Source organism: Cervus elaphus, chromosome 33 (assembly GCF_910594005.1).
Source record: "Cervus elaphus chromosome 33, mCerEla1.1, whole genome shotgun sequence".
NCBI classification, from domain to species: Eukaryota; Metazoa; Chordata; class Mammalia; order Artiodactyla; family Cervidae; genus Cervus; species Cervus elaphus.
Genome location: NC_057847.1, coordinates 17,447,296 through 17,472,571, shown reverse-complemented (window position 1 = coordinate 17,472,571; position 25,276 = coordinate 17,447,296). Strand labels below are relative to the sequence as shown.

The 25,276-nt window shown below is 36.1% G+C and overlaps 1 protein-coding gene and 1 non-coding gene across 3 annotated transcripts in view; both read right to left on the bottom strand.

Moving 5' to 3' along the window:
- The window catches only part of NCKAP1 (NCK associated protein 1), a 108,272-nt gene that overhangs the window by 3,398 nt on the left and 79,598 nt on the right, over positions 1 to 25,276 (bottom strand). For both annotated transcript variants that reach the window (XM_043894028.1, XM_043894029.1), the window contains 7 exons: positions 13,994 to 14,087; positions 9,177 to 9,259; positions 8,672 to 8,752; positions 5,079 to 5,172; positions 2,385 to 2,501; positions 1,692 to 1,801; positions 464 to 553 (listed from right to left, as the gene is read on the bottom strand). In XM_043894028.1, coding sequence (XP_043749963.1) covers positions 464 to 553; positions 1,692 to 1,801; positions 2,385 to 2,501; positions 5,079 to 5,172; positions 8,672 to 8,752; positions 9,177 to 9,259; positions 13,994 to 14,087 — 669 coding nt within the window. The remainder of the gene's footprint in view (positions 1 to 463; positions 554 to 1,691; positions 1,802 to 2,384; positions 2,502 to 5,078; positions 5,173 to 8,671; positions 8,753 to 9,176; positions 9,260 to 13,993; positions 14,088 to 25,276) is intronic.
- LOC122688880 lies at positions 11,299 to 11,433 on the bottom strand. The gene has a single exon (XR_006339618.1). It is a non-coding gene; the product is annotated as a small nucleolar RNA SNORA16B/SNORA16A family (small nucleolar RNA).

The window sequence follows — 25,276 nt, the reverse complement described above, 5'->3', positions numbered from 1 at the left end:
AGATAAAGGAAATTATTCTAAGTGAGGAAACAATCACTACAGAAACAAGCACAGCTGGCTTCAGGCAGTGAAGAGAAGGAACTGACTAGGCACAGAAGTTACAGGAAATCTTATCAGATGGGTGAGATGGAGTCAAAAAATAGAACATTCAGAATACTGGAAGAGATGAAACTAGGAAGACTAGGAAACATAAAGCCTGGGTGTTTCCCAATAGGGTGAAAAACTATTTATAAAAGAACACTCTACAGGTAATGGTGATTCATTCTGTTGTTTTCTGATATCCTTACCATATGGCAGTCTTTTCAGCAATTATTAGAAAGTGTGTGGCTTGGGTGGAGTGAATATAAGTGGTCAAAAAAGTACATCAGCTCTTATTTCCATTTAATGACTAAAATACCAAGAAAATACTATCAGGAATGACTGGCAACTTCTTGTGATTAACAAATATTACAATAAGACTTACCATATCTAGCAGTAAATAAACAGATTCTCTATTTCGTGTAGTTGTTTTATCTGTCTCCTGGCCAATTTTCAGTAGACTGGAGGATGCAAGCTTAAAAGTATACATATGTTTTAAGTAAATAAGTTTTTTAAAATAAAACTTTCACCAGATATTTGTTTCTTTTCAGTATGCCTCAACTTGCAACACATTTCAATCACAAAGGGAGCTTAGGTTCTATACTTTTAAGCAACAATTTAAGAGCTATTAAGGTATAAGCAGACACAAAGATAATAAATGATACTGTAAAATTGTTAGAATGATTTCCAATAATAATTATTGGAAAAATAAATATTTGGTTAAGGTAATCAAATATTCTTACTGGTCTTTAAAACTGATTTTTTTTTTTAGAACAAGTTAAAAAAAAAACACAACAATTTAAATTCCTTTTTCTCTTCCCAACATCTGTATTAACTGTATTTCTTAATTTCCAAATAAGAAAATTTCACACTGAGTTTGAGTTAATATTACTACAGTGAGATTAAGACATTAAGTCTTAAATGAAGGAAGTAAAATAAAAAGAAAAATTTTAACTCAATACTGTTTTCTTTGAAATAGATGTTATTTTATTCTCCAATTAGTACTACATTTGCTTGAAAAATTAAAAAAAGAATTTTAAAAAGCTAACAGGATTTATAACTTGAAAAGACACAAATATTCTAGTGTTCTTTATATCACAAGTGCGTCTTTTAAGTAAAATGTGAAAAAGGTACGCTGATAAAGGAAAGAAAGAGCTACACTACCACAGAAACTAACCGCAGTACTTCATGGGACTAGAGTTAGCATTACTACCTCCTTTTGGCAGTGACTAGTATTCTTATTTTTGAGTTTGTCTCCATTCAGACTTTCTCCAAATAAATGGAAATAAATAAAATACATCCTTTTAGAGGGAACATTCACCCTTTGTATCAATTTTGCTTTGTTTTTTTTTTCTCTTTCAAACACTAGGTAAAATTCTAGAGCAGTCCAAACATCAGCGCAGGAAAAAATGTCATACTGCAGAGCTCTAGAAACAAGAGAGTGCTAGCCAAAGGGGAAAAACGCTAACCTAACTGCTCCTTGATTTTAATACCGTCTTTACCTGTCTCTTCTTCCAAAAATAAAGAAAGAGAATTTACTTTGTTACACCCCACAGTTGTGATTTTTAGTTTTCTCTGAAAAAATGTCATGAATTTTGCTTGATTATACATACCGCCAAAAATTCTTTAAGCCGATCTTCAATGCTTCCTTTGTGAATTGTAAACAAAGCTGCAGCGATCTGGTTGATGGCTTTGGCCAAGCAATGTATGTTGTTGCAGTGCCCTGAGAAAGTGCATATAGGGTGTGTGGTTTCTGTGCGACGCCAAAATATCAAATCTTTAATAACTTTATAATCTACATAAATAGCGGTGTGATTAAAAACAGAGCTGAGGCATGACCTGCCTTGCCCTCTCTTCACTTTCATGAGAACTAGTGCTTTTAAAAATAGTGTAGACGAGAGCAACAACCATAGCTGTATTAAATAGGCACATTTTCAAAAACCCCTAAAAGAAACCATACATCAGTTTTACACTGTCTTGGAAACTTATTAGCTGCTTAGCCGCTTTACGAACATTTCCCCATTCAATCCTTACAGTAACCCTAAGAGTTGGATAGTCCCCTCACTGTCCCCTGCCACATACACATGCAGGCACCCACAGGCTCACATGTACACACTCCACATGCATATGTGAAACTGGGGCTTGGAAAAACAAAAATTCAGTCTTGTAAGATTACACATCTAGTAAGGAGCAAAACTTAATCCACTTATTGTGTTAAAAAAAAAAAAAGCACAATTACTTGAAAAGTACCTACTATATCAAAACATAACTTTCCAAGTGCCAAAACAATTTTAAACTACTGTTACCTTCTATAGCAGGGCTATACTGAGACATCACGTTACTGGCCAGTGTGGGCAAAGAAACGGCCACAAAGACCATGAGGAGGCAGGCAATTTTATATTCCTCTTCTGGACTTATGTTTTCTAAGGAAGAAAAATTACAAATAACATCAAGGTATTTCTTTCAAGATTAGTTAAGAGTTGATCTAAATCAGAAAAAGCACATTTTAATTTTTATGTATTTTACTGAGTCTCTATAGAGCTGATTACACTTTTGTTACAAGAAATATAGAATGCATAGAAATAATACACAATAGTATCAGCCGTTATCAAGCCGTTAAGCATATTTCAAGGACATCTAAAAAAACAGTAAGGCAAAATGTCCTTTTTCTTTTTTAAATTGTAAGGTTACAGGACTAAAAATATATTTAGAATAACTAGAATCCTAAAATCTTCTACTTGATAACTAATAATAAATTATTTAATAGGAAAATTCAGTATAGAAAATTATCTAACTTACTCTGCCAAATCATCCAAAAACTCTTCAATTTTTTTCTAAAATAGATATACATGTGATCTGATATTTACTATTAAAAGATATAAATGTGTAAACTGGATTTCTAATCTCTTCATTTTAGAAGACAAGAGGAACCAGTCATAAATGAATTAAGTAACACTGTCCTAAGGTTTTAAATATTTATTTTAAAATGATTTATCTAAAATATTTATTGTATCCATATACTAAAATTGTGTGTTATCTAGGTACTTCACTTATCTGGTACCTGTGTTATCTAGGTACTTCACTTATCTGGTACCTGAGAACTTCGAGTCACTCCACTAACTATATATAATTAAGAATTTAAGACAAGAGTCAATATATTTGAAAAATCTAGCTGTTTATGACTATTAATAACAGTCAAAACATGATAACAATCCAAATGTCCATCAACATATGAGTGGATAAAGATATCCATCAATAGATGAAGCCATAAAAAAGAACAAAACAATGCCAACTGCAGCAACATGGATGCAACTAGAAATTATCATACTAAATGAAGTAAGTCAGAAAGAGAAAGACAACCACCATATGATATCATGTGGAATATATACCATATATGTGGAATCTAAAATATGGCATGGGCTTCCTTCGTGGCTAAATGGTAAAGAATCTGCCTGCAATGCAGGAGACCCAGGTTCAATCCCGGGGTCAGGAAGATCCCCTGGAGAAGGAAATGGCAACCCACTCCAGTATTCTTGCTGGAGAATTCCTGACGGGAATTCTCCCGTCAGAAGCCTGACGGGCTACATTTCATGCGGTCTCAAAGAATCAGACATGACTGAGCAACTAACATTTTCATTTTCAAACAACAAGGTCTTACTACAGCACAGGGAATTCTATTCAATATGCTGTGATAAATCACAACTGAAAAGAATACTTATGTGTGTAGCTGAGTCACTCTGCTGTACAGCAGACTGGCACAAACCATCAATCAATTATACACACTTCAATGAAATGTTCTTAAACCTAGCTGATTATAAAAAATGCAGCCCTGGCAAATCAAGCTAGTCGCGATAATTATCCATGTGACTATAATTAACATATTGCATATATGATGAAACAAAACCAATGTCAAATCAAAAAAGAACTAATGAACTCAGTCAAACACCATGTTACATCCCAGGAAGCAGGGGAAGGCATTTTAGTACCAGAAACAGATGAAACATTTTACTTTGTGGAAAAAACTAGAATTCTGAGAAATACATTTTAAAGGGCTGATCTTAAAATATTTCAAATATTTAATATTACATAACAATGCACAGACTTTCTATGCTAAGTAGCTCTAGTCCAATTAAAATAGAACACACTTTCCTATTTTTTATACATTTAAAAAATTTATGTTTTAGGGGTGTGTTTTTTTTTTATTTTTTGGCTATGCCACAGCTTGTGGAATCTTAGTTCCTAACCACTGGACTGTCAGGGAACTCTCAAGACACCTTTTTCTAGATAACAATGTTTCTATCTATTAGATGATTTCCATCAGCAGACAAACACTGTTATTTTCCCATCTGAAAAATATTCTTCTCTTGATTTTACTTGTGCCTCTAGCTACTACAGTTTTATTTCTTTGCTCCCCTTTATACAGTAAACTCTGCAAGAGAGTTGTTTTATACTCATTATCTCTAATTTATTTCTTTTCTCCTATTTTTTCTTCAGCCCTCTTTAATGAGCTTTTTGTCTTTAGGACTCCACTGACATTGCTCTTGTCACACCTATTAATTCTACACAGCTGACCACTCCTTTCCACTCAAAGGGAAGGGATTCTCTCCTGGTTTTCTTCTCCTGCACAGATCCTTCCTTCCTTCCTTCCCAGTTTCTCTCCTGGTAGCTCCTCCTCTTCTCCCTGAACTCTTAGACTTGAGAGTGGCCCAGGACTCAGAGCCTGATCCTCCTCACCTCTGCACACTAAATGGGCTTATTAACCTTATCCAGTCTTAAGACTTAAATATCTAATCTCTATGACGACTGTGCTATAACGTAAGCTCTAGAAGAAAAGGATCTTGGTATTTTCTGCACTGATATACTCCAACTACCAAAAAAATAAAACAAACAAAAAAACCCTCTGATATAAAGCAGGCACTTGAACAGACAAGTATTACATCTATATTTGTGTTACCCTGGTCATTTAATAAGACTACTACATAATTACTAATGTATTTTACCTGATTTTTGTGAGGAAAGAGCTACCACCAAGGCAGGATCAATCTCACAAGGTAATCCAGCAGCTGATGATAATTCATACACATTCATTGCAACCTAAAAAATATAAAAACTAGAGTAAGAAATATACTAACAAATTTCTGAGAAATCTCACTTTAGTAAGAAAAAATACATAATGTTTAAATTCGAGTTGCTTATAAGAACACTAGAGAATTTACAAAACTTGGCTTAAGAAGGAACTATATAGTACAACTAACTGTACTGAAAAGCTGACTTAGTACTGTGTGTGTGTTGCTGACTATAACTTTATACTATCAGGCCAAACAAAGCTTGTGTATTTACAGTGACAAACTCCAACAGAATCATTCTAAACCTACTATTTTTCTTGGAAACATAGGTGTAAGAGCAAGATCAAGCCAAAAGATATGGGGGGAAAAAAGGTGACTCAAAATTAATGACCTTATGTTTATGTCCATACTTTAAAAATTACAGTAGTTTCAGTGCCTAATCATGTTGTATATCTAAATACAGTAAATTCTTTGTTAAAATAGATTTTTAAAGAAGTACTAACTTAAAACCTGATAAGGCAAGTTCTAATGATTAGTGTTTTTTGGTATCACATATGGATTTCAAGGATATTCTGACTGCTCAACATTTCAGTTTAGAAACTACCTAAACAGGATAGCTCTTGATATTACAAGTTTACAATCTAGTATAAATTTAACTGTAAAAACCCAACCATAATACAAGGCTGAATATATTTAATTTTACAATGAACCAAAACAAAAAATTCTCTGATAAAAGGAAGAAAAGGAAGAAACTAAAAGGAAGAGACTAAAGGAAGATACTAAAAGGAAGAAAAGGAAGAAATGATCACTTGGGGATTCAGGAATATTTCTTAGAAGATGGCAACTGAATCAGGCATTTAGATAAACAGGATTTCAAAAGGCAGAAATATAAAATGCCAGGATTTTCAAGAAGAATAATTACAGAGCAAAACAGAAAATGTGAGAATGCACACAGCAAAATTTGGTCCTCAGAGGATCCGAATGAAAAGAGGGGTACAGTAACAAAGTGAGGAGAGCAAGAGAATGATGGAACAAGTGATGAAAACCTCAAAAATAAATTTGAGAAGACAGCTGAACACCAGACAAAAAGTTTAGAAACAACTTTTTAAAGTCAAGGCTTTTCAAACTACACAAAACAGAAAATAATCTTTCTGAAACATGAAAATTTTAAAAATATGGATAAAATAGCTCACTTACTAGATGTGTGTGTGTGCACGCATGCATCCTAACTCCCCTCAGTTGTGTCTGACTCTTTGTGACCCTATGGACCATAGCCCACCAGGCTCCTCTGTCCATGGGCTTCTCCAAGCAAGAAGACTGGAGTGGGTTGTTATGCCCTAGTCCAGGGGATCTTCCCAACCCAGGGACTGAACCTGCGTTTCTTACCTCTCCTGCATTGGTAGGTGGCTTCTTTACCACTAGCGCCACCTGGGGAGCCTGTACTAGATGTGTAACCACTAGTAAATATTTGCTGTGATTCAATCAGTGGCTGTATTTCGCTGCCAATAAATTTTCAAAATGAAACCTATGGATGCTCATAAGGTTACTAACCTTTCTATTTAAAACAGAATATTAATTTAAAAAACTATAACTCATAACTAACATCCTTTTATAAGACTTTTTAACATTAATTTTTAAAAGCTGAATTTAGCTTTATTTAAAACAAAACAACTCTCATTTCATTGGCTTTTTCATTCTGCTTATGACCATGTATAAACAGCTATCAGTTTAAGGAAAAGGTGGCTGACCCGCATCACCAAGCGCGGCCTGGAGAGCATCAGCCTGGGCCTCTGGCATGACGGACAGGGAGAAGGTCAGGTGGGGGCAGCAGCACCCGTCTGTCCCGCCCGCCCAGTTCGCCCTCCCGGCGCGGACGCGGCGGGGGCGATGAGCGGAAGCCGCTGGCTCCCTTCCCGTCTCCCCTTCTTGCGTGCGCGCGCGTGTGTTGGGGGGGGTTGGTGGCGTCCGCCTCCGCCACCCCCGCCCCGCTCCTGGACGTGCTGCCTGCCACCCAGTCCTCCCGGCCGGGTCTGCAGGAGGCGCTGAGCCACCGTGCGCCTGGAGGTGGGGGTGGAGGTGAGCAATCCCTCCAGCCCTGGGCAGCTGAGGAAAATGTCCGCCTTCACTTAAGCTTTCATTTGAATACTGTGATCTGGTTTTTATTTAGAAATAATAAAAAAGCAAACCCAACTACAACGGCCTTTTCACCCTTCTTCCACTTTGTAACTTATCCTAGCCTCGCCTCATCGCTCCTCTTGACAGCACTGTTCCTCAGGCTCATTTCATTCCTATTGTCTGTTTTTTTGTTTTGTTTTTTTTTTTTTTAAGAAACTTGACATCAACTTGTCTTTTTTTCTTTTTCTGCTGAGTATATATATTATATATATATATATATAAATTATACACACACACACACACACATGTCTGGCTACCTTGTTTTAGTTTACTTTTTTCTCTTTAGCCCTGGAGTTCTACAAGAGAGATGTTTTGAAACTGAAACACTTTTGTGCCTGGACTGGAAAGATGCAGATTGGGTTTGTATGTCTTTTTCGTTCTGGCTTCTTCCCAAACCCCATCCATCCGGTGTTTCCCACTTCACATTTCTGGCTCTTATTTTTCTTTTTCTCCTTGTCCCTAAGCATTTGAAGAGCCAACCATGCTCCTAAATCTTGACTTAATTTATAGCACAAATGTGTGGGAGACATGAAAGTTGGACTGTTTTTTTGTCTAAGATGCAGATTGTGTCTTGAAAATGATGATTATATATGCAAAGTCTGCCCTGCCCTCCCTCTCTTCCACATTTCCCCATGAAAAAGTCACAGTGAGGCTTCCTGTAGGGAGCAGAGGAGCTGGAGCTGGGTTAGGAGGCGCGGGGGGGCCCTCCTGTGAAGGGGAGGAGACTGAAATTCATGTCTTATGGCTATTCTGTTAATAAAACAGGTGTTGGTTTTAAAAATTCTGTTTCTAAATGGAGAAGTAGATGCCTTTCTTTATTTTGGTGGGGGTTGGGACTTGTGGCCTTAAAAAAAAAAAATCACTTCTGAGTAGGATGTATATTTTTCTGTTGGCATTTTTTGTTTTGTTTTTTTTAGAATCCTTCACAGCAACATGTGAGACCATGGAGTTAAAGAAACCCAGAGACCTTAATTAATTGTACTGTTTGTGAATCTGTATAAATAATAACAAAGATCCTCTTAAAACATCTATATTCTTATAGTAAAAGGTTAAACTGATATTTATATAATAAAAGAGGAAATATGAAGTATGGTTTTTGAAAAAAAAAAAAAAAAGGTGACTGACTGATATTAACCCATTTTACATTGCTATAGGTGATCAAGGAAGACTGACTTTCATAATGCCTATATAGTATTTTGGTGTTGAGCTTTCAAAGATGTATTTTCAAAGGCAAAAATGTTAACACATTATTCTAAACTTTATAATAGCTTAGAATTTACTAAATTTTACTTCATATATAAGTTAAACATTTCGTTTTAGAAACAGCAAAATACAAATAGAAGTTTTACTACCTTCATATCAGTTTCCCTTGGAATGTGATCCTTGAAATCTTCAATTGAACTGACAAGAAAAGGAATGTGGTAGGACAAGACCTAGGCAGGAAAACAAGTAATTATTTTTTAAAGGCAATCTCTAAATTTATGAAATGTTACCACTCAACTACTTTCAGCTTTCATAAAATTATTTTACTATGTCTATTTTCATATGATTTTCTAATGTAGCCATTAACGGAATGCATTTGATGGTAAACTGAGTATAGTCAAAATGGAAAATGCTTTAATGAAGAAAAAGTTGAAAAAGTAGCACAATATCCAGGCAAATTATATCTCTTGAATTTCATCACCAAAACAAAAAATAGTAACCATGATTTCTATATGCTTTATTTCATATAAAATATGAAAACTGGAATTTTAGTTATATTACTGCCAACTACAAATGGTAAAAGTTACTTTTAGTTTCTGGGAAATTAAAAAGGACTATTTGGCTATAGAATATGTACTTAAAATGGCTTCTTACATCTCTGAGTGCTTCCTGTGCCAATGATCGGAAGGATAAAATTACACCAATTATTGTCATCCTCTTCAAGACACTGTCAACAGCTAAGTTTGAAGGAAGGAGAAAAGAGGAGAGAGTGAATTGGATTCTTCTTAACCTTGGAAAAACTCTTTGTCATAAACCCCCGTGATAAAAGGCACAATTAAAAACAATTTGATTACAACAGATGACTAAAGAGGCAAAAGTATTGAAAGTTGATACTAAAATTAAGGAAATTATAGTTTACTTCCAGTAGAGTACAATGTTCTTTAAAATGGCTTAGATGGTTCATCAGAATCTTGAAACAATCATATAAGTAGCCTCCTGTATAACCTATCACAGCAACGGCAGAGGCAGGAGGAAGGAGAAGACAGACCAGGGGAAGAAGCAGCTGCTGATCAAAGTGGATCCTTAAACTCAAATGGCCCTGGAACTTGGAGATGCTAGATGTTGAGGTCCAGAGAGTCCAGAAACAATGAAGATCATAAGCAATAAGACCAGGTTTCTGAAGACTATGGATGGATTTGATCATTTACATTTTGGTTAGAGAACATTATTCTGAAATTTATTACTATTATATTCAAAGTTAAAATTTGGTTAAATAAAATCAAGGGAAATTAGGATTAGAAGGATAAATATCTTCATTTTTAAAAAGCCAACATTTATTGAATTACTCCTAATACACAGGCACTGTACTATGTAATAAGAAAGCAGATACACGTAGAACAATAACCTAGACCTTAAGCAACAATCTAAAGGCACTGTCAAGAAAACTAAGAAAACAGAATCCTATTTATATGAAACATACACACACACACACTTATTTGTATATATATAACAAATTGCTAGACAGATGTATAGAAAAACTGTTAACTGCAGTTATACTTTTGAGCAGTAGGAATGAATTATTGTTTTGACTTTCTACCTCCTGTGTGGTTTGTTTAAATCTTTACCATAAACACCTTTTATTACTACACATGAAAAAGCATAAAATAAGCCAAAATGTGATGAGAATCAAAATAGTAGTGTTAACAAAACAATGTAAGGCACAAATACAAATTCCACAAATACAGATTCCAAGTCCTATTAATCTTTTACCTATAGGACTAAGCAGAGTGCCTAAGACCCAGAAAACTAGAGAATGTTTAATGAAATGATTAGTTAAGAAATGAGACTTCCTAGGAAGTTGTTACTATCTAGAAAAGATGAAAGAGAATAAAAGCAAAGATTTCTCCAAGAATATGTTATCCAATTTATGGACATTAAGGAGGAGTGAGAACAAAGGGGCATGCCAGTCTAAAAAAACAGGACAGGAAACCCAGAAAAAAGAATCCAGAGAATAAGGTGAACGAGCAATCAGAAAATAAATATGTGATACAATCATATACTTCCCAAAGGATGTTACCCAGAATTTAACAAAGTTTGCAAAGACTGTTATCTATAAATTCCCCTTAAATATGCACAATAACAACATATTAAAAGTTCTGAGAAACTTCACAGTAAGAAATCTTGTTTAATTTACAGCTTCAATAAATAAAATGAATTTGTTCAAGTCACATAGAAATTCTGAAAAACTCAAAAGTTAATTGCAGATTGCCTCCCAATTCAGAGCTTTTTTTTGGGGCGGGGGGGAGCGGGCACACTGTGTGATTGTGAGATCTTAGTTCCTCCACCAAGAACTGAACCAGGGCTACAGTGGTGAAAGTACCTAACCACTAGACCACCAGGGAATTCCCCAGAGCTACTTTTATTTATTTATTTATTTCTAAAATTTATTGTCCTGAATGACCTACTCGTGCCATTCATCTGGTTTTCAGAATCAAGGTTTTTGACTCACCTTTGGACTGATGCCTTAAGCTTTTCAGGGCAAAGACCCAAAGCATGGCCACAATCTGCACCACTTGCCCCTGGATTTCCCCAGCACAGGTATCCCACCCATATCTGCATCTCCATACTGGTTCTTGGCCTCTGCAAGCCACTTCTCAAAAGCCTTATTCTTGCATGTTAAGACCCCACCAATGGAACATTTCTGGTGGCCTCTGAAAACGTTGTCAGTTCTAATAAAGGTCTCTGGTTGCACCTGAGAGATGGTAAGTACAATGGGAACTGTCTTTTCCTGAAATGTTGCAGATCAGTTACAGCAAACAGAACGGCGACCGTCAAGGAAAACTGTCACTTTGGGCTCCTTTTTGACCACAGCGGCTATATGGAAGCAGCTGCAGCTTCGATAAGGGCCACCCCAGAGCTACTTTTAATAAATTACATAGCTTTCTCTTTTTAAGGGTATTTAAAGGAATGTGTTAGTTGACTATGAAAATCAAACTGCTACAAAAGTACATCAATTTAGCACAAAGGTAAAAACGAGATTAGAGACAGTATTCTGGAAAACAGTTCAACTCAAACAGTAGCTTTCTCTATCCCCTAAGTAGGTATCTCTTGAGCAGACCTTTTCTTTTTCCAAATCACAAAAAATATTTTGTTTCATTTCAACAGATAGGAGAGTTAAAAGTAATAGTAAACATGCACTGGACATGGCAGTGGGTCAGCTGCCTCTAACTGGATGATATAGTCAGAATGCTGTTTATTAGCATGAAATTCAGGCCAGTAAGGCCAGCTGGGTGGTCAGATGAGTATTTAAAAAAGAAAGAAACATGAAAAATAAAAATAATAAGAATAAAGTAAAGCATACTAGAAAATATAAGTATACAGTATACCAATGAAGAAAAGAGATCGGATAGGGATTTAAATAATAGTACTATTTATTCACACTCCTCTTCTGCATGATGCTACCGAGTCAATCTCTTTCATTTTAAAAATTTCATTTCCTAAAGTTCCCAAGAGTAAACCTGATTTTTTCCCCTTTCAGTGTACAGTTCTAGGAAAAACTTTTAACATGAGTAGATCTACTTATCATCACCATAGTGGCAAAGGTTCATCACCTCCAAAACATCTTTTGCTGCTTTCCCTTTATAGCTACGGCAAACACTGATCTGCTGTAAAAGGCAACCTGAACTGTAGTTCAGTGGGACCTTTTTTGCTTTTATTTACTTTTGGCTGCTCTGGGTTTTCATTATTGTGCATGGGCTTTATATCTAGTTGCGAAGAATGGTAGCAACTCTTTGTTGAGGTGCTTGGGCTTCTCGCTGCCGTGGTCTCTTTCACTGGGAAGCACTTGCTCCGGGCGTGTGGGCTCAGAAGTGCGGCTCACAGGCCCTAGAACCCTGGCTCAGTAGCTGCAGCGTATGGGCTTAGCTGCTCCATGGCGCATGGGACCTTCCTCCCAGACCAGAGATCAAACCCATGTCCCTGCATTGGCAGGCAGACTCTTAAATCACTGGACCACCAGGGAAGTTCCTGTAGTTTAGTTTTATATTAATTTTTATTAAACAAGTTTGTATTTTTAAAAGCAAGAGAAGATAGCCTAAAAAAGTGATTCTCTAAGTCATTTTATAGTTTTATAAAATTTGATATAGCTGCAAAACATTTAAAAGAAAAATATCAAAGGGGAAGTACATAAACACTATGCATGTCTTTAATTTACTTCAGGATTATCTTTTATTTGGGAAAATAAACTCTCTGGTTTTCTCAAATATAGAAAGTATTTTATTCAGGATTTCACTAAGTCTTTAAAGTTGGAAAGGCTTTTAAATTGAATCAATAGGAAGTGTGACTTTTAGTTTTTAATTATAACTCTGAGTTCAAGGACAAAAAGCAGATGAAATTAACTCAAGTGGATCTAAAACAGTTGCCTGGATAAACATACTTTAATAAACACACTTTAATAAATACTTGAGATTCACTGTTATTTCACAATATATCTTGCATAAAGAATCAGTATCAAGAAGATATGTAAAAAAAATTTTTAAGTTGGAGGCTCAGGTTTTCATGCAATAATCCTAGGTTAGCAATACAAAGGAACAAGTTACTGATTCACTTCACAAAGAGAGGTGAATCTCAACAATATATACAAAAGAGTATACACTGTTTCTGCAACAGAATAGGCAAACTTCTCATTTCTATAGTGATAGAATGAGGGGTATGAAACTGACTACAAGGAATCATGAGTTTTCTGAGGTGAAGAGACTGCTCCTCCATGGGGTTGCAAAGAGCTGGACATGACTGAGCGACTGAGCTGACTGACTGACAGGCTGCTCCGCATTCTGACTGCGGTAACGGTTATGTGGACGTATGGCGGTGGTGGTTTAGTTGCTAAGTTGTGTGCGACTCTTGCAACCCTGTGGACTGTGGTCTGCCAGGCTCCTCTGTCTATGGGGATTCTCTAGACAAGAATACTGGAGTGGGTCGCCAGCTCCTTCTCCAGGGGATCTTCTCGACCCAGGAATTGAACCCAGGTCTCCTGCATTGCAGGCAGATTATTTACCAACTGAGCTCTAAGGGAAGCCCATGTGGATGTATACATCTGTTAAAAACCATCACACTGTTCAGTAAAATGCATTTTACTTATATAAGCTATACCTCAATAATGCTGATTTTTAGAAAGTTACAGACTCAGAAGTTAAATCTCCTTTGGTCTAAATTAATGTAGGTTAACTTATTTAATGGACTCATGAGTTAACTGATAATGATATCAAATATTTAATACGTGATACTAAGAGTATGGCAAGGAAAAAAATTATGAAACAGATAAGCCATTCACTTAAAAGATCCTTTCACTGCAAAAATATTCTAGTGAAGAATGCTTTTCATAACTTACTACTTGTATTTACATTTGTGCAAAAGCTAATAAAGACTGAGTTTCAGGGTCTTGTTAATTCTTATAAAAAGCATGAGTTACCCACACGATAATCTTTTAAAGAGGGCAGCCATCTGGTCGGGTTTGTCAAAGCTGGTCCGCATTTGTGTTAGCACATCAACATTCTCCACCACAAGTTTCTAAAAAAAAGAAAGATCTTAGGTCAGGCACAGACTTCCTTATGGTTGATGAGATAAGAACATGCTTGGCAATTACAACTGGTAAGTAGAAAAAATAATACAGAAAATCTAGATGCTCTATGCTATGTTTTTGTTATTTTCATTAAAAGAATCTTAAAATTAGTTAGATAAAATTAGTGTTTTCCTTCAGCTTGCAAATTCAAGAAGGGAGAAGTTCAGGAAAAAGCAATAAAGATAAGGAGTAGGATAAAGGATTATCTTATGCTTAGACACAGTACAGCACCTACAATAAAAAGCAGACACTGAAGTGGATATAGAAAGCAATAAATTCCAACCAAAACAAAAAGAACTTGCTAAAGTTAAAGCTGGCTAAAGATAGCCTAGAGCTCATCGCTGGATTATATACATAAAAACAGAGGAAGAAAAACATAGGGGTATGGTACCACTTCATAAAAATTGTAAACAGTAAAGTTTCCCAGCACTAAAGAGAAATGTCAACTATCTACCTCCTCTTCCAAGACCACTGAGAAAAGGGAAGAGAAGAGAGGGAAGGGGGTGAAGGATAGTTAATTAAGAAAAGTACAACTCATTAAAAATTCTTTTCTTAAAAACAGTACTGGAAAAAGTAATTTCATTTAAAAAATATAATTAAAACAAATTTATAATTAACTTTATTCTGGCAGAGATAATGGATATATATATTTGGAAAGCCTGGCTATCTCAATTCAGCAGGTCTGGGTTTGGAAGATGTTGCAAGCATAATGTTAAAACGCCACAGGGACTGTGTTAAAAACCAATGGCTGATGACAAGAGATTTAAGGGAAGCATAAAAAGACTATATGGAAAATCTATAAAAATAATTTTTCCTATACCAGTATGAATTTTATGTTACACTTTGGATTATTTTTGCTTTTACTCACATTGAGATGATCAGTTCCAGTCACAATTATTTGCTAAATTCAACCTCTACAATGTCTAATTAGAGAGACTGCCTGCTCTCTCTGAGGCCAATTCAATACTTGTCTCATCAGTCAATACACACTCAAATATATGCCCAACCTTGATAGTGTTCATGCATCTTGAACATAATATCATGTATCAGTGAATCACAGACAACACTGAGTTTTAAATGCACCATTATTTCATGTGCCATTAAGAAAAAAACTCTAATAATTAAACTGACACTATTTTCTAATCATATAAGACACACATAATTTCAGAAATACTAATATAGGGTAATTTTGTTTCAGAATCAATAAAACAAAATAGTATATATTTAAATAGTAAGATACAGTGATCATTTTTAAGTTCCTCTACTAGGCAACTTACAAACAATCCCATTTACCCTGATCCAAATGAGGGAGGTGACAGCCCACAATTTCACAACTGAGAAAACTAAGGCTCAGAGAGGTTAGGTAACTGGCCCAAAGTTACAGATATTAAACAGTGGAATCTGAATTCAGGTATGTCAAATTTAATATCCATGTTCTTAAACTCTGAAGAAATGGCTGTTGATCTTCAGCGTGCATCAGAATGATCTGGAGGACTTGCTGGGCTCCAACCCCACAGGTCTTAATTTAGGAGGTCTTAGGAAGGACCGAAAATTGTGCATTTTTAATTAAGATTCAAAGCAAGCCTGCCTCTGCTGATATGGATACCATACTTTAAAAACAATCACCCTAAAGTATTTAGCTGCACATTACTCTTGAAAAGCTAATGATGTCTCTTCTTGGAAGTATAGTTTATATAAATTTCTTTTCTCCCTCAATTGCATCCTGAAACAGAGTTTTCTATATATTTAAGGCCATGATGAATGATTATCTCTGACAAATGGCCCCAAAGCTGGAAAACTAATACTAGGAATTATAACTAAATGATCTGGAACAACCTCAGATTAATCAAGTGAAACAAATCAAGACTACTACTAAGAAAAAAAATGGTTTTCTGTTCTAAAGTGTTGAATTCTTGGCATAATTCGTATTTTTTAAATTTCTTACTTCATTTGAAAAAAACACCTTCTAGGACTCTGAAGAACTACAGAAGAAATGATCTGTAAAATGCCAAAACAATTCTTCTAGCAGGACTGGAAGAAGAAATTGACTTGATGGGCACTACTCCAAACACCCCAAGAATTTTAGTAGGAATGCAGACTGGTTGTTTTCTTCTACAGAAAGTAATAAACATGTTTTATCATTAGCACACATGCTTAGTGTTGACTATGTCTCCGACATGATTTATTCACAACCATTAAATATAAAGGGGCTTCCCTGGTGGCTCAGCTGGTAAAGAATCTGCCTGCAATGTGGGGGCCCTGGGTTGCAAAGATCCCCTGGAGAAGGGAACGGCTACCCAGTTTAGTATTCTGGCCTGGAGAATTCCATGGACTGTATAGTCCATGGGATCGCAAAGACTCAAACACGACTGAGTGACTTCCACATTAAATATAAAGAAACTTTTCCTTTTATTTTATTGGCCCACAAACTTATTCTGAAACAAAAAGGTCCTCAGCTAAAACAGAAATTAAAATGGTCAATTAAGGTAACCTTTAAGATAAAAAGAAGATGGAGCCACATAATATTCATGTCAATTTAAATATAAAAAAACAGAAAATTAAAAGCTAAGAAGTTACAGAACTATCTTAAAAATATAATCCCCCAAAACAATGTATTCATTAATTTCAAAATGGATTAAATTGCTATATTGGCACCATTATGCTTTAACGTGCAGAGTGTGAGTTAACAATCTTTTCTGAGTATCAGAGTACTTACTGATATCAGTAAGTAATGCAAATATTCATACTTTGATTCACTATCTGAAATTTCTCCTATAAAAATGTTCAAACAAGTATGTAAACCTCATGAAATGCTGACTAAATGTAGAAAAATCTATACATATGTCTAAACTCTGCTTCTTCCAGAAATCCACTGAAGTGAGGAAAAAATTTAAAAGGCATAAATCTACAATAACAAAGGAAACAATAGAGGAAACAAGACCTAATGAGACAGGCCAATGAATTTCTAGAAGATGAAAACTGGAGCAAAGAATAAGTAGAGGTGAGAAATTTGAGTAGTTAAGTTCTTTTAAGGGAGATAAAGTACAGAAGGCAAGTTAATGGAAGCCTTGGAACCTAGGCAGGGCTCAGAAATTGTAGGCAGTGGCACAGAAAGGAAGACTTGGGTTTGATAACAAGACGGTTATTATATGCCTGTCTGGAGCATCTTCCACACCCAACTTCTCAAGTGATGCTGACAAGAGGATGCTACATTCAGGAACATCAGGTAAAGAAGGTAAAGGCAATATAAGCAGAATTCCTTTCCACTCCCACTTTGGGTAGGCTTTGTCTTGGGTTTTGATTATGGAGCTCCTTGCCCCACAAGACCACTAAGACTACAGCTGGATCTTACAAATCTTACTTCTGAATTAGCAAATGTCTTCACATCAAAAGTGGCTTCCAGGGGGACTTCCCTGGTGGTGCAGTGGTTAAGGATCCATGCTTCTACTTCAGGGGGCACAAGTTGGCTCCCTAGTTGGGGAACTAAGATCTAGAAATAAACACCTCACTGTCTTTATAGCTCTTCTTTCTTTATAAGATGTCTGTCTTCTTTCCTTTCTTGCTATCTCTTTATTTAGCTTCATTTTTTTTAAAAAGAGTTGTCCTTAAGGTAAGAACTGATCTAAATAATCTAGCCTACCCATACTGAAAGCAAAAATCTGCGTTATTTCTAATATAATTTTATAAACTCAGTATTCTAAGCAAAGTAATTTTATAGGACATTGAAAATGCAAAATAAAATTAGAATCAGCACTGATAAACAAGTACTAGGAGATTTATCTCAATAAAATACAACAGTGTAAAACAAACTGAACTTGTCTATATGAAACACCATTATATTATGACCATAACAGTTCTTATGGAATAAAATATAAGGATACACACTAAAGTAGGCCTCAGTACACTGAGGCTGAGAAAACAAAGTTATGAGTAATACCTCCAGTTCTTAATAATACAAAAGTAGTTAAATTCATAGAAATCTACATTACAACTTGGGATTGTTAAGAATGATCTCTAAGAAAACCACTGTAAAGCACTGTGCGATTTCAGATAACTAAATCCTTAGGACTAGCTCTGTTTTGCAGAAATCTAAATGATAATGGGCACAATGCTAGAAATGTAAAGCTTTCATATTTATCGTTGACCACATTAAGAAGCCTTCTGAAAAATGCTCAACTAAATCATGATTTAGTGCTGAGAAGCACAAAATAAAAATATAAAGCTCCTAAACAGCAAAACATAACCATGTGGTTTTTCTAAAAGTCTTACAACTAATAAAATATGCAAGGTTTTATGAAGGTAAACTGAAACCTCATGTCAAGTAAGGAAAATCACAAATAAGATTACTAAAATCAAAAGTTTTAAAGAAAAAAAGTTTTAGTATTATAAAACATCCTGATTTTGGGGTATATTACATTTAATGAGAAACCCAAGTTAACTCACACTGATATATCTCCAAAGATAATAAATCTAAACTCTTAGCCAAAAAGTTTCTTTTGACTAGCTTTTAAACTCAGGTTTAATACTATTAAATGTCTGAAAAAGAACCCAGCCAAGAAATAACACTCGAGTCAGAAAACCCATAGTATTAAAAAAGAAGTCAACATTATTTATATTACATCAACTTTAAATTTTAATATCTAAGAAAATACAGTCACTCCAAGATATAAAAGAAAAATGTTAAAACATCAACTTTCACCATTTATTTTAAGAATAAGAATATACTTGATAACATTAAGGACATAGCTAAGACAGTTAAGTTAATAAAAGGATTACTAAGAGACTATGAGAAAACTCTGAACTAAAAAAAGATCCAAAAATAATGAATAACAGAGCCATCACAAGCAAGGAAATCGAAACTGTAATCAGAAATCTTCCAGCAAACAAAAGCCCAGGACCAGATGGCTTCACAGCTGAATTCTGCCAAAAATTTAGAGAAGAGCTAACACCTATCTTACTCAAACTCTTCCAGAAAATTGCAGAAAAAAGTAAACTTCCAAACTCATTCTATGAGGCCACCATCACCCTAATTCCAAAACCAGACAAAGATGCCACAAAAAAAGAAAACTACAGGCCAATATCACTGATGAACATAGATGCAAAAATCCTTAACAAAATTCTAGCAAACAGAATCCAACAACATATTAAAAAAATCATACACCATGACCAAGTGGGCTATATCCCAGGAATGCAAGGATTCTTTAATATCCACAAATCAATCAATGTAATACACCACATTAACAAATTGAAAGATAAAAACCATATGATTCTCTCAATAGATGCAGAGAAAGCCTTTGACAAAATTCAACACCCATTTATGATTAAAACTCTCCAGAAAGCAGGAATAGAAGGAACATACCTCAACATAATAACAGCTATGTATGACAAACCCACAGCAAGCATTACCCTAAATGGTGAAAAATTGAAAGCATTTCCCCTGAAATCAGGAACAAGACAAGGGTGCCCACTCTCACCACTACTATTGAACATAGTGTTGGAAGTTTTGGCCACAGCAATCAAAGCAGAAAAAGAAGTAAAAGGAATCCAGATAGGAAAAGAAGAAGTGAAACTCTCACTGTTTGCAGATGACATGATCCTCTACACAGAAAACCCTAAAGACTCCACCAGAAAATTACTAGAGCTAATCAACAAATATAGTAAAGTTGCAGGATATAAAATTAACACACAGAAATCCCTTGCATTCCTATACACTAACAATGAGAAAACAGAAAGAGAAATTAAGGAAACAATACCATTCACCACTGCAACAAAAAGAATAAAATACTTAGAAGTATACCTACCTAAAGAAACAAAAGACCTATACATAGAAAACTATAAAACACTGATGAAAGAAATCAAAGAGGACACAAACAGATGGAGAAACATACCGTGTTCATGGATTGGAAGAATCAATATTGTCAAAATGGCTATTCTACCCAAAGCAATCTATAGATTCAATGCAATCCCTATCAAGTTACCAACGGTATTTTTCACAGAACTAGAACAAATAATTTCACAATTTCTATGGAAGTACAAAAAACCTCGAATAGCCAAAGTAATCTTGAGAAAGAAAAATGGAACTGGAGGAAATCAACCTGCCTGACTTCAGACTCTACTACAAAGCCACAGTCATCAAGACAGTATGGTACTGGCACAAAGACAGAAATAGAGATCAATGGAACAGAATAGAAAGCCCAGAGATAAATCCACAAACCTATGGACACCTTATCTTTGACAAAGGAGGCAAGGATATACAATGGAAAAAAGACAACCTCTTTAACAAGTGGTGCTGGGAAAACTGGTCAACCACTTGTTAAAGAATGAAACTAGAACACTTTCTAACACCATACACAAAAATAAACTCAAAATGGATTAAAGATCTAAATGTAAGACCAGAAACTATAAAACTCCTAGAGGAGAACATAGGCAAAACACTCTCCGACATAAATCACAGAGGATCCTCTATGACCTACCTCCCAGAATATTGGAAATAAAAGCAAAAATAAACAATTGGGACCTAATTAAACTTAAAAGCTTTTGCACAAGAAAGGAAACTATAAGCAAGGTGAAAAGACAGCCCTCAGAATGGGAGAAAATAATAGCAAATGAAGCAACAGACAAAGGATTAATCTCAAAAATATACAAGCAACTCCTGCAGCTCAATTCCAGAAAAATAAATGACCCAATCAAAAAATGGGCCAAAGAACTAAACAGACATTTCTGCAAAGAAGACATACAGATGGCTAACAAACACATGAAAAGATGCTCAACATCACTCAGCATCAGAGAAATGCAAATCAAAACCACAATGAGGTACCATTACACGCCAGTCAGGATGGCTGCTATCCAAAAGTCTCCAAGCAATAAATGCTGGAGAGGGTGTGGAGGAAAGGGAACCCTCTTACACTGTTGGTGGGAATGCAAACTAGTACAGCTACTATGGAAAACAGTGTGGAGATTTCTGAAAAAACTGGGAATAGAACTGCCATGTGACCCTGCAATACCACCTCTGGGCATACACACTGAGGAAACAAGATCTGAAAGAGACACGTGCACCCCAATGTTCATCGCAGCACTGTTTGTAATAGCCAGGACATGGAAGCAACCTAGATGCCCATCAGCAGACGAATGGATAAGGAAGCTGTGGTACATATACACCACGGAATATTACTCAGCCGTTAAAAAGAATTCATTTGAATCAGTTCTAATGAGATGGATGAAACTGGAGCCCATTATACACAGTGAAGTAAGCCAGAAAGATAAAGAACATTACAGCATACTAACACATATATATGGAATTTAGAAAGATGGTAATGATAACCCTATATGCAAAACAGAAAAAGAGACACAGATGTACAGAACAGACTTTTGGACTCTGTGGGAGAAGGCGAGGGTGGGATGTTTCGAGATAACAGCATGTATATTATCTATAGTGAAACAGATCACCAGCCCAGGTTGGATGCATGAGACAAGTGCTCAGGCCTGGTGCACTGGGAAGACCCAGAGGAATCAGGTAGAGAGGGAGGTGGGAGGGGGGATAGGGATGGGGAATACATGTAACTCCATGGCTGATTCATGTCAATGTATGACAAAACCCATTGCAATGTTGTGAAGTAATTAGCCTCCAACTAATAAATGAAAAAAAAAAAATGAACAATAACAAGAAAAATTATGAAAATAATAAAGGTCTAAAAAACAATATCATACAAAATATAAGATGTGGAAAACCAAATAAACGAATGGGACCTAATTAAACTTAAAAGCTTTTGCAGAGCAAAGGAAACTATTAATAAACAAGATTAAAACACAACCCTCAAAATGGGAGGAAATGGGAGAAAAAACCCTGCAAATGAAATAAGTGACAAAAGATTAATCTCCAAAATATATAAGCAGCTCATACAGCTCAATATCAGAAATACAAACAGCCCAATCAAAAAATGGGCAGAAGACCTTAACAGACTTTTCTCTAAGGAAGACATACAGATGGCCAATAAACCATCTGTATGTCTGTACGTACTGTGATGAAAAGATGCTTAACATTACTCATTATTAGTGAACACAAATCAAAACTACAATGAGGTACCACCTCACACCAGTCAGAATAGCCACCATCAAAAAATCTACAAATAATAAATGCTGGAGAGGATGTGGAGAAAAGGAAACCCTCCTACACAGTTGGTGGGAATGTTAAACTGATACACCTATTATGGAGAATGGTATGGAGATTCCTTTAAAAAAAAAAAAAAGGAGTAAATCTACTATATGACCCAGCAATCCCACCACTGGGCACATACCCTGAGAAAATCACAATTATAAAAGACACATGTACTCCAATGTTCACTGCAGCACTATTTACACAACAGCCAGGACATAGAAGCAACCTAGATGTCCATCAACAGATGAATAGATAACAAGGCAGTACATATATACAATGGAATATTACTCAGCCATAAGAAAGAATGCATTTGAGTCATATCTAGTGAGCCAGATGAACCTAGCATCTATTATACAGAGTAAAGTCATAAAGAGAAAAATAAATACTGTATATTAATGCACAAATAGGGAATCTAGAAAAGTGATTTTGATGAACCTATTTGCAGGTAAGGAATGGAGACTCAGATGTAGAGAAGGGACTTGTGGATACAGTGAAAGAAGGAGAGAGTAGGATGAATGGAGAAAGTAGCGACATATATACACTATCATGTACTAAACAGATAGCTGGTGAGAAGTTGCTAAGACCACAGGGAGTCCAGCCTGGCGCTTTGTGATGACCTAGAGGATGGGATGGCAGGAGAAGAGGAAGGCTTAAAAGAGGGGGTGTATGTATAATTAAGTCTGATTTGTATCATTGTACTGCAGAAACCAACACAACATTATAAAGCAATTTTCCTTCAAAAAAAAAAAAAAAGTCAATCTGAAAGGCCAACATGCATTTGTTATGGCTTCCCTGGTAGCTCAGCTGGTAAAGAATCTGCCTGGAATGCAGGAGACCCCAGTTTGATTCCTGGGTCAGGAAGATCCCCTGGAGAAGGGATAAGCTACCCACTCCAGTATTCCTGGGCTTTCCTGGTGGCTCAGATGGTCCCCTGCAAAGCGGGGGCCTGGGTTTGATCCTTGGGGCGGGAAGATCCCCTGGAGAAGGGAACAGCTACCCACTCCAGTATTCTTGCCTAGAGAATCCCATGGACAGAGGAGCCTGGTGGGCTACAGTCCATGGGGTCGCAAAGAGTTGGACACCACTGAGTGACTTTCACTTCACTTAACTTCATACATTTGTTAAAACCCACAAGATGCACAAACCAAGAAAGAACCCTATGTAAATTAGGGACTTCAGGTGTTAATAGTATGTCAATGTAGGTTCACTGATTATGATGATATGTACCCACTCTGATAGAGGATGTTGATAATGGGGAAGGTTATGCACATGTGAAGCAGGGCATGTATGGAAAATCTCTGCACCTTCTGTTCAATTTTGCTGTGAAATAGAAATGTTCTAAAAATAAAGTCTATCTTAAAAAAAGGTCCATCTAGTCAAAGCTATGGTTTTTCCAGTAGTCATGTATGGATGTGAGAGTTGGACCATAAAGAAGGCTGAGCACCAAAGAATTGATAATTTCAAACTGTGGTGTTAGAGAAGACTCTTGAGAGTCCCATGGACTATAAGGAGATCAAACCAGTCAATCCTAAAGGAAATCACCCTGAATATACACTGGAAGGACGGGTGCTGAAGCTGAAGCTCCAAACTTTGGCCACCTGATGTGAAGAGTCGACTCATTGGAAAAGACCCTGATGCTGGGAAAGACTGAAGGCAGGAGAAGAAGGGGATGACAGAGGATGAGATGTTGAGATGGCATCACTGACTCAATGGACATGAGTTTGAGTAAACTCTGGGAGATAGTGAAGGACAGTGAAGCCTGGCATGCTGCAGTTCATGGGGTCGCAAAGAGACAGACAAAATTTAGTGACTTAACAACAACCTTGTTTAAAAAAAAAAAAAAAGATGTGGAAGCCATGGTTCAAGTTAGTGTAAGAAAATAAAAGAGGGGAGTGAAGGGGAGGGGGTAGGAAGAAGGAGGAAGAAGGGTTAAAAGAAAAGGAAAAAAAAAGTACCTGATTCCAAGTTGAAAACAGCATGGTATAGCTACATAAAGTGCTGACGCTATGTTAAATTGTATTATATAATAAGTACTGTGTCCAGGGCAAGTAAGTGCACTCTCACTAATCAGATCTCTGCTGCTGCTGCTGCTGCTAAGATCTCTAGCTGATGTTTATTCTCAGGTGTGGGCACTATTCTCTATAAGCAACACCAACAAGAGAATTTGTGACAGAAGAGAGTGAGACTACATATGAATATATTTCACCTAGGGAAGAGAAAGGCAATATATTAAAAATTACTTTAAATATGTGAAGGGTCATCTTATTACAGGCAGTCTCTACTTCTTGAGGTAACAGTAAGGGCCAATCAAACATTACTATTTAGATATGAAAGTGAAAGTGAAGTCGCTCAGTCATGTCCGACTCTTTGCAACCCCATAGACAGTAGCCTACCAGGCTCCTCCATCCATGGGACTTTCCAGGCAAGAATTCTGCAGTGGGTTGCCATTTCCTTCTCCAGGGATCTTCCCGACCCAGGGATCGAACCCAGGTCTCCCTCATTGTAGGCAGACACTTTACCCCCTGGGCCACCAGGGAAGTTTAGATATAAACATAAGTAAGAAATATACAGTAATTGATGAGACTGCCTCATTTTCAAGAAGATCAACTCATCCACCTAGAAAAATGTATGTTTCTGCATTAGCTAAGGGTAGGTTAGGTGACTGCTAAGATCTCTTTCATGTTCTGAGACAGTGTAGCACAGTACTAGTATAAGCTCTGGAGTCAGGGCAACTGTACATATAGACTCAAATTTACTTAGTTATTATTAAGCATGTCAGCCTGGACAAGTTACTTAATCTTTGTTGGTTTTACTTTTCTAATATGTAAAACAGGGACAATACCAGTTTTAAGGATTTAAAGGAGTTAATAAAATACATTTTAAGAGCTTAGAAAAGTCCTAGAATAAAGTAAAAATTCAGGAAAGCTACCTGTTTTTATTTTTGAACCCAACAAAATTTACCAAGCACCTCTATCTGCTGGA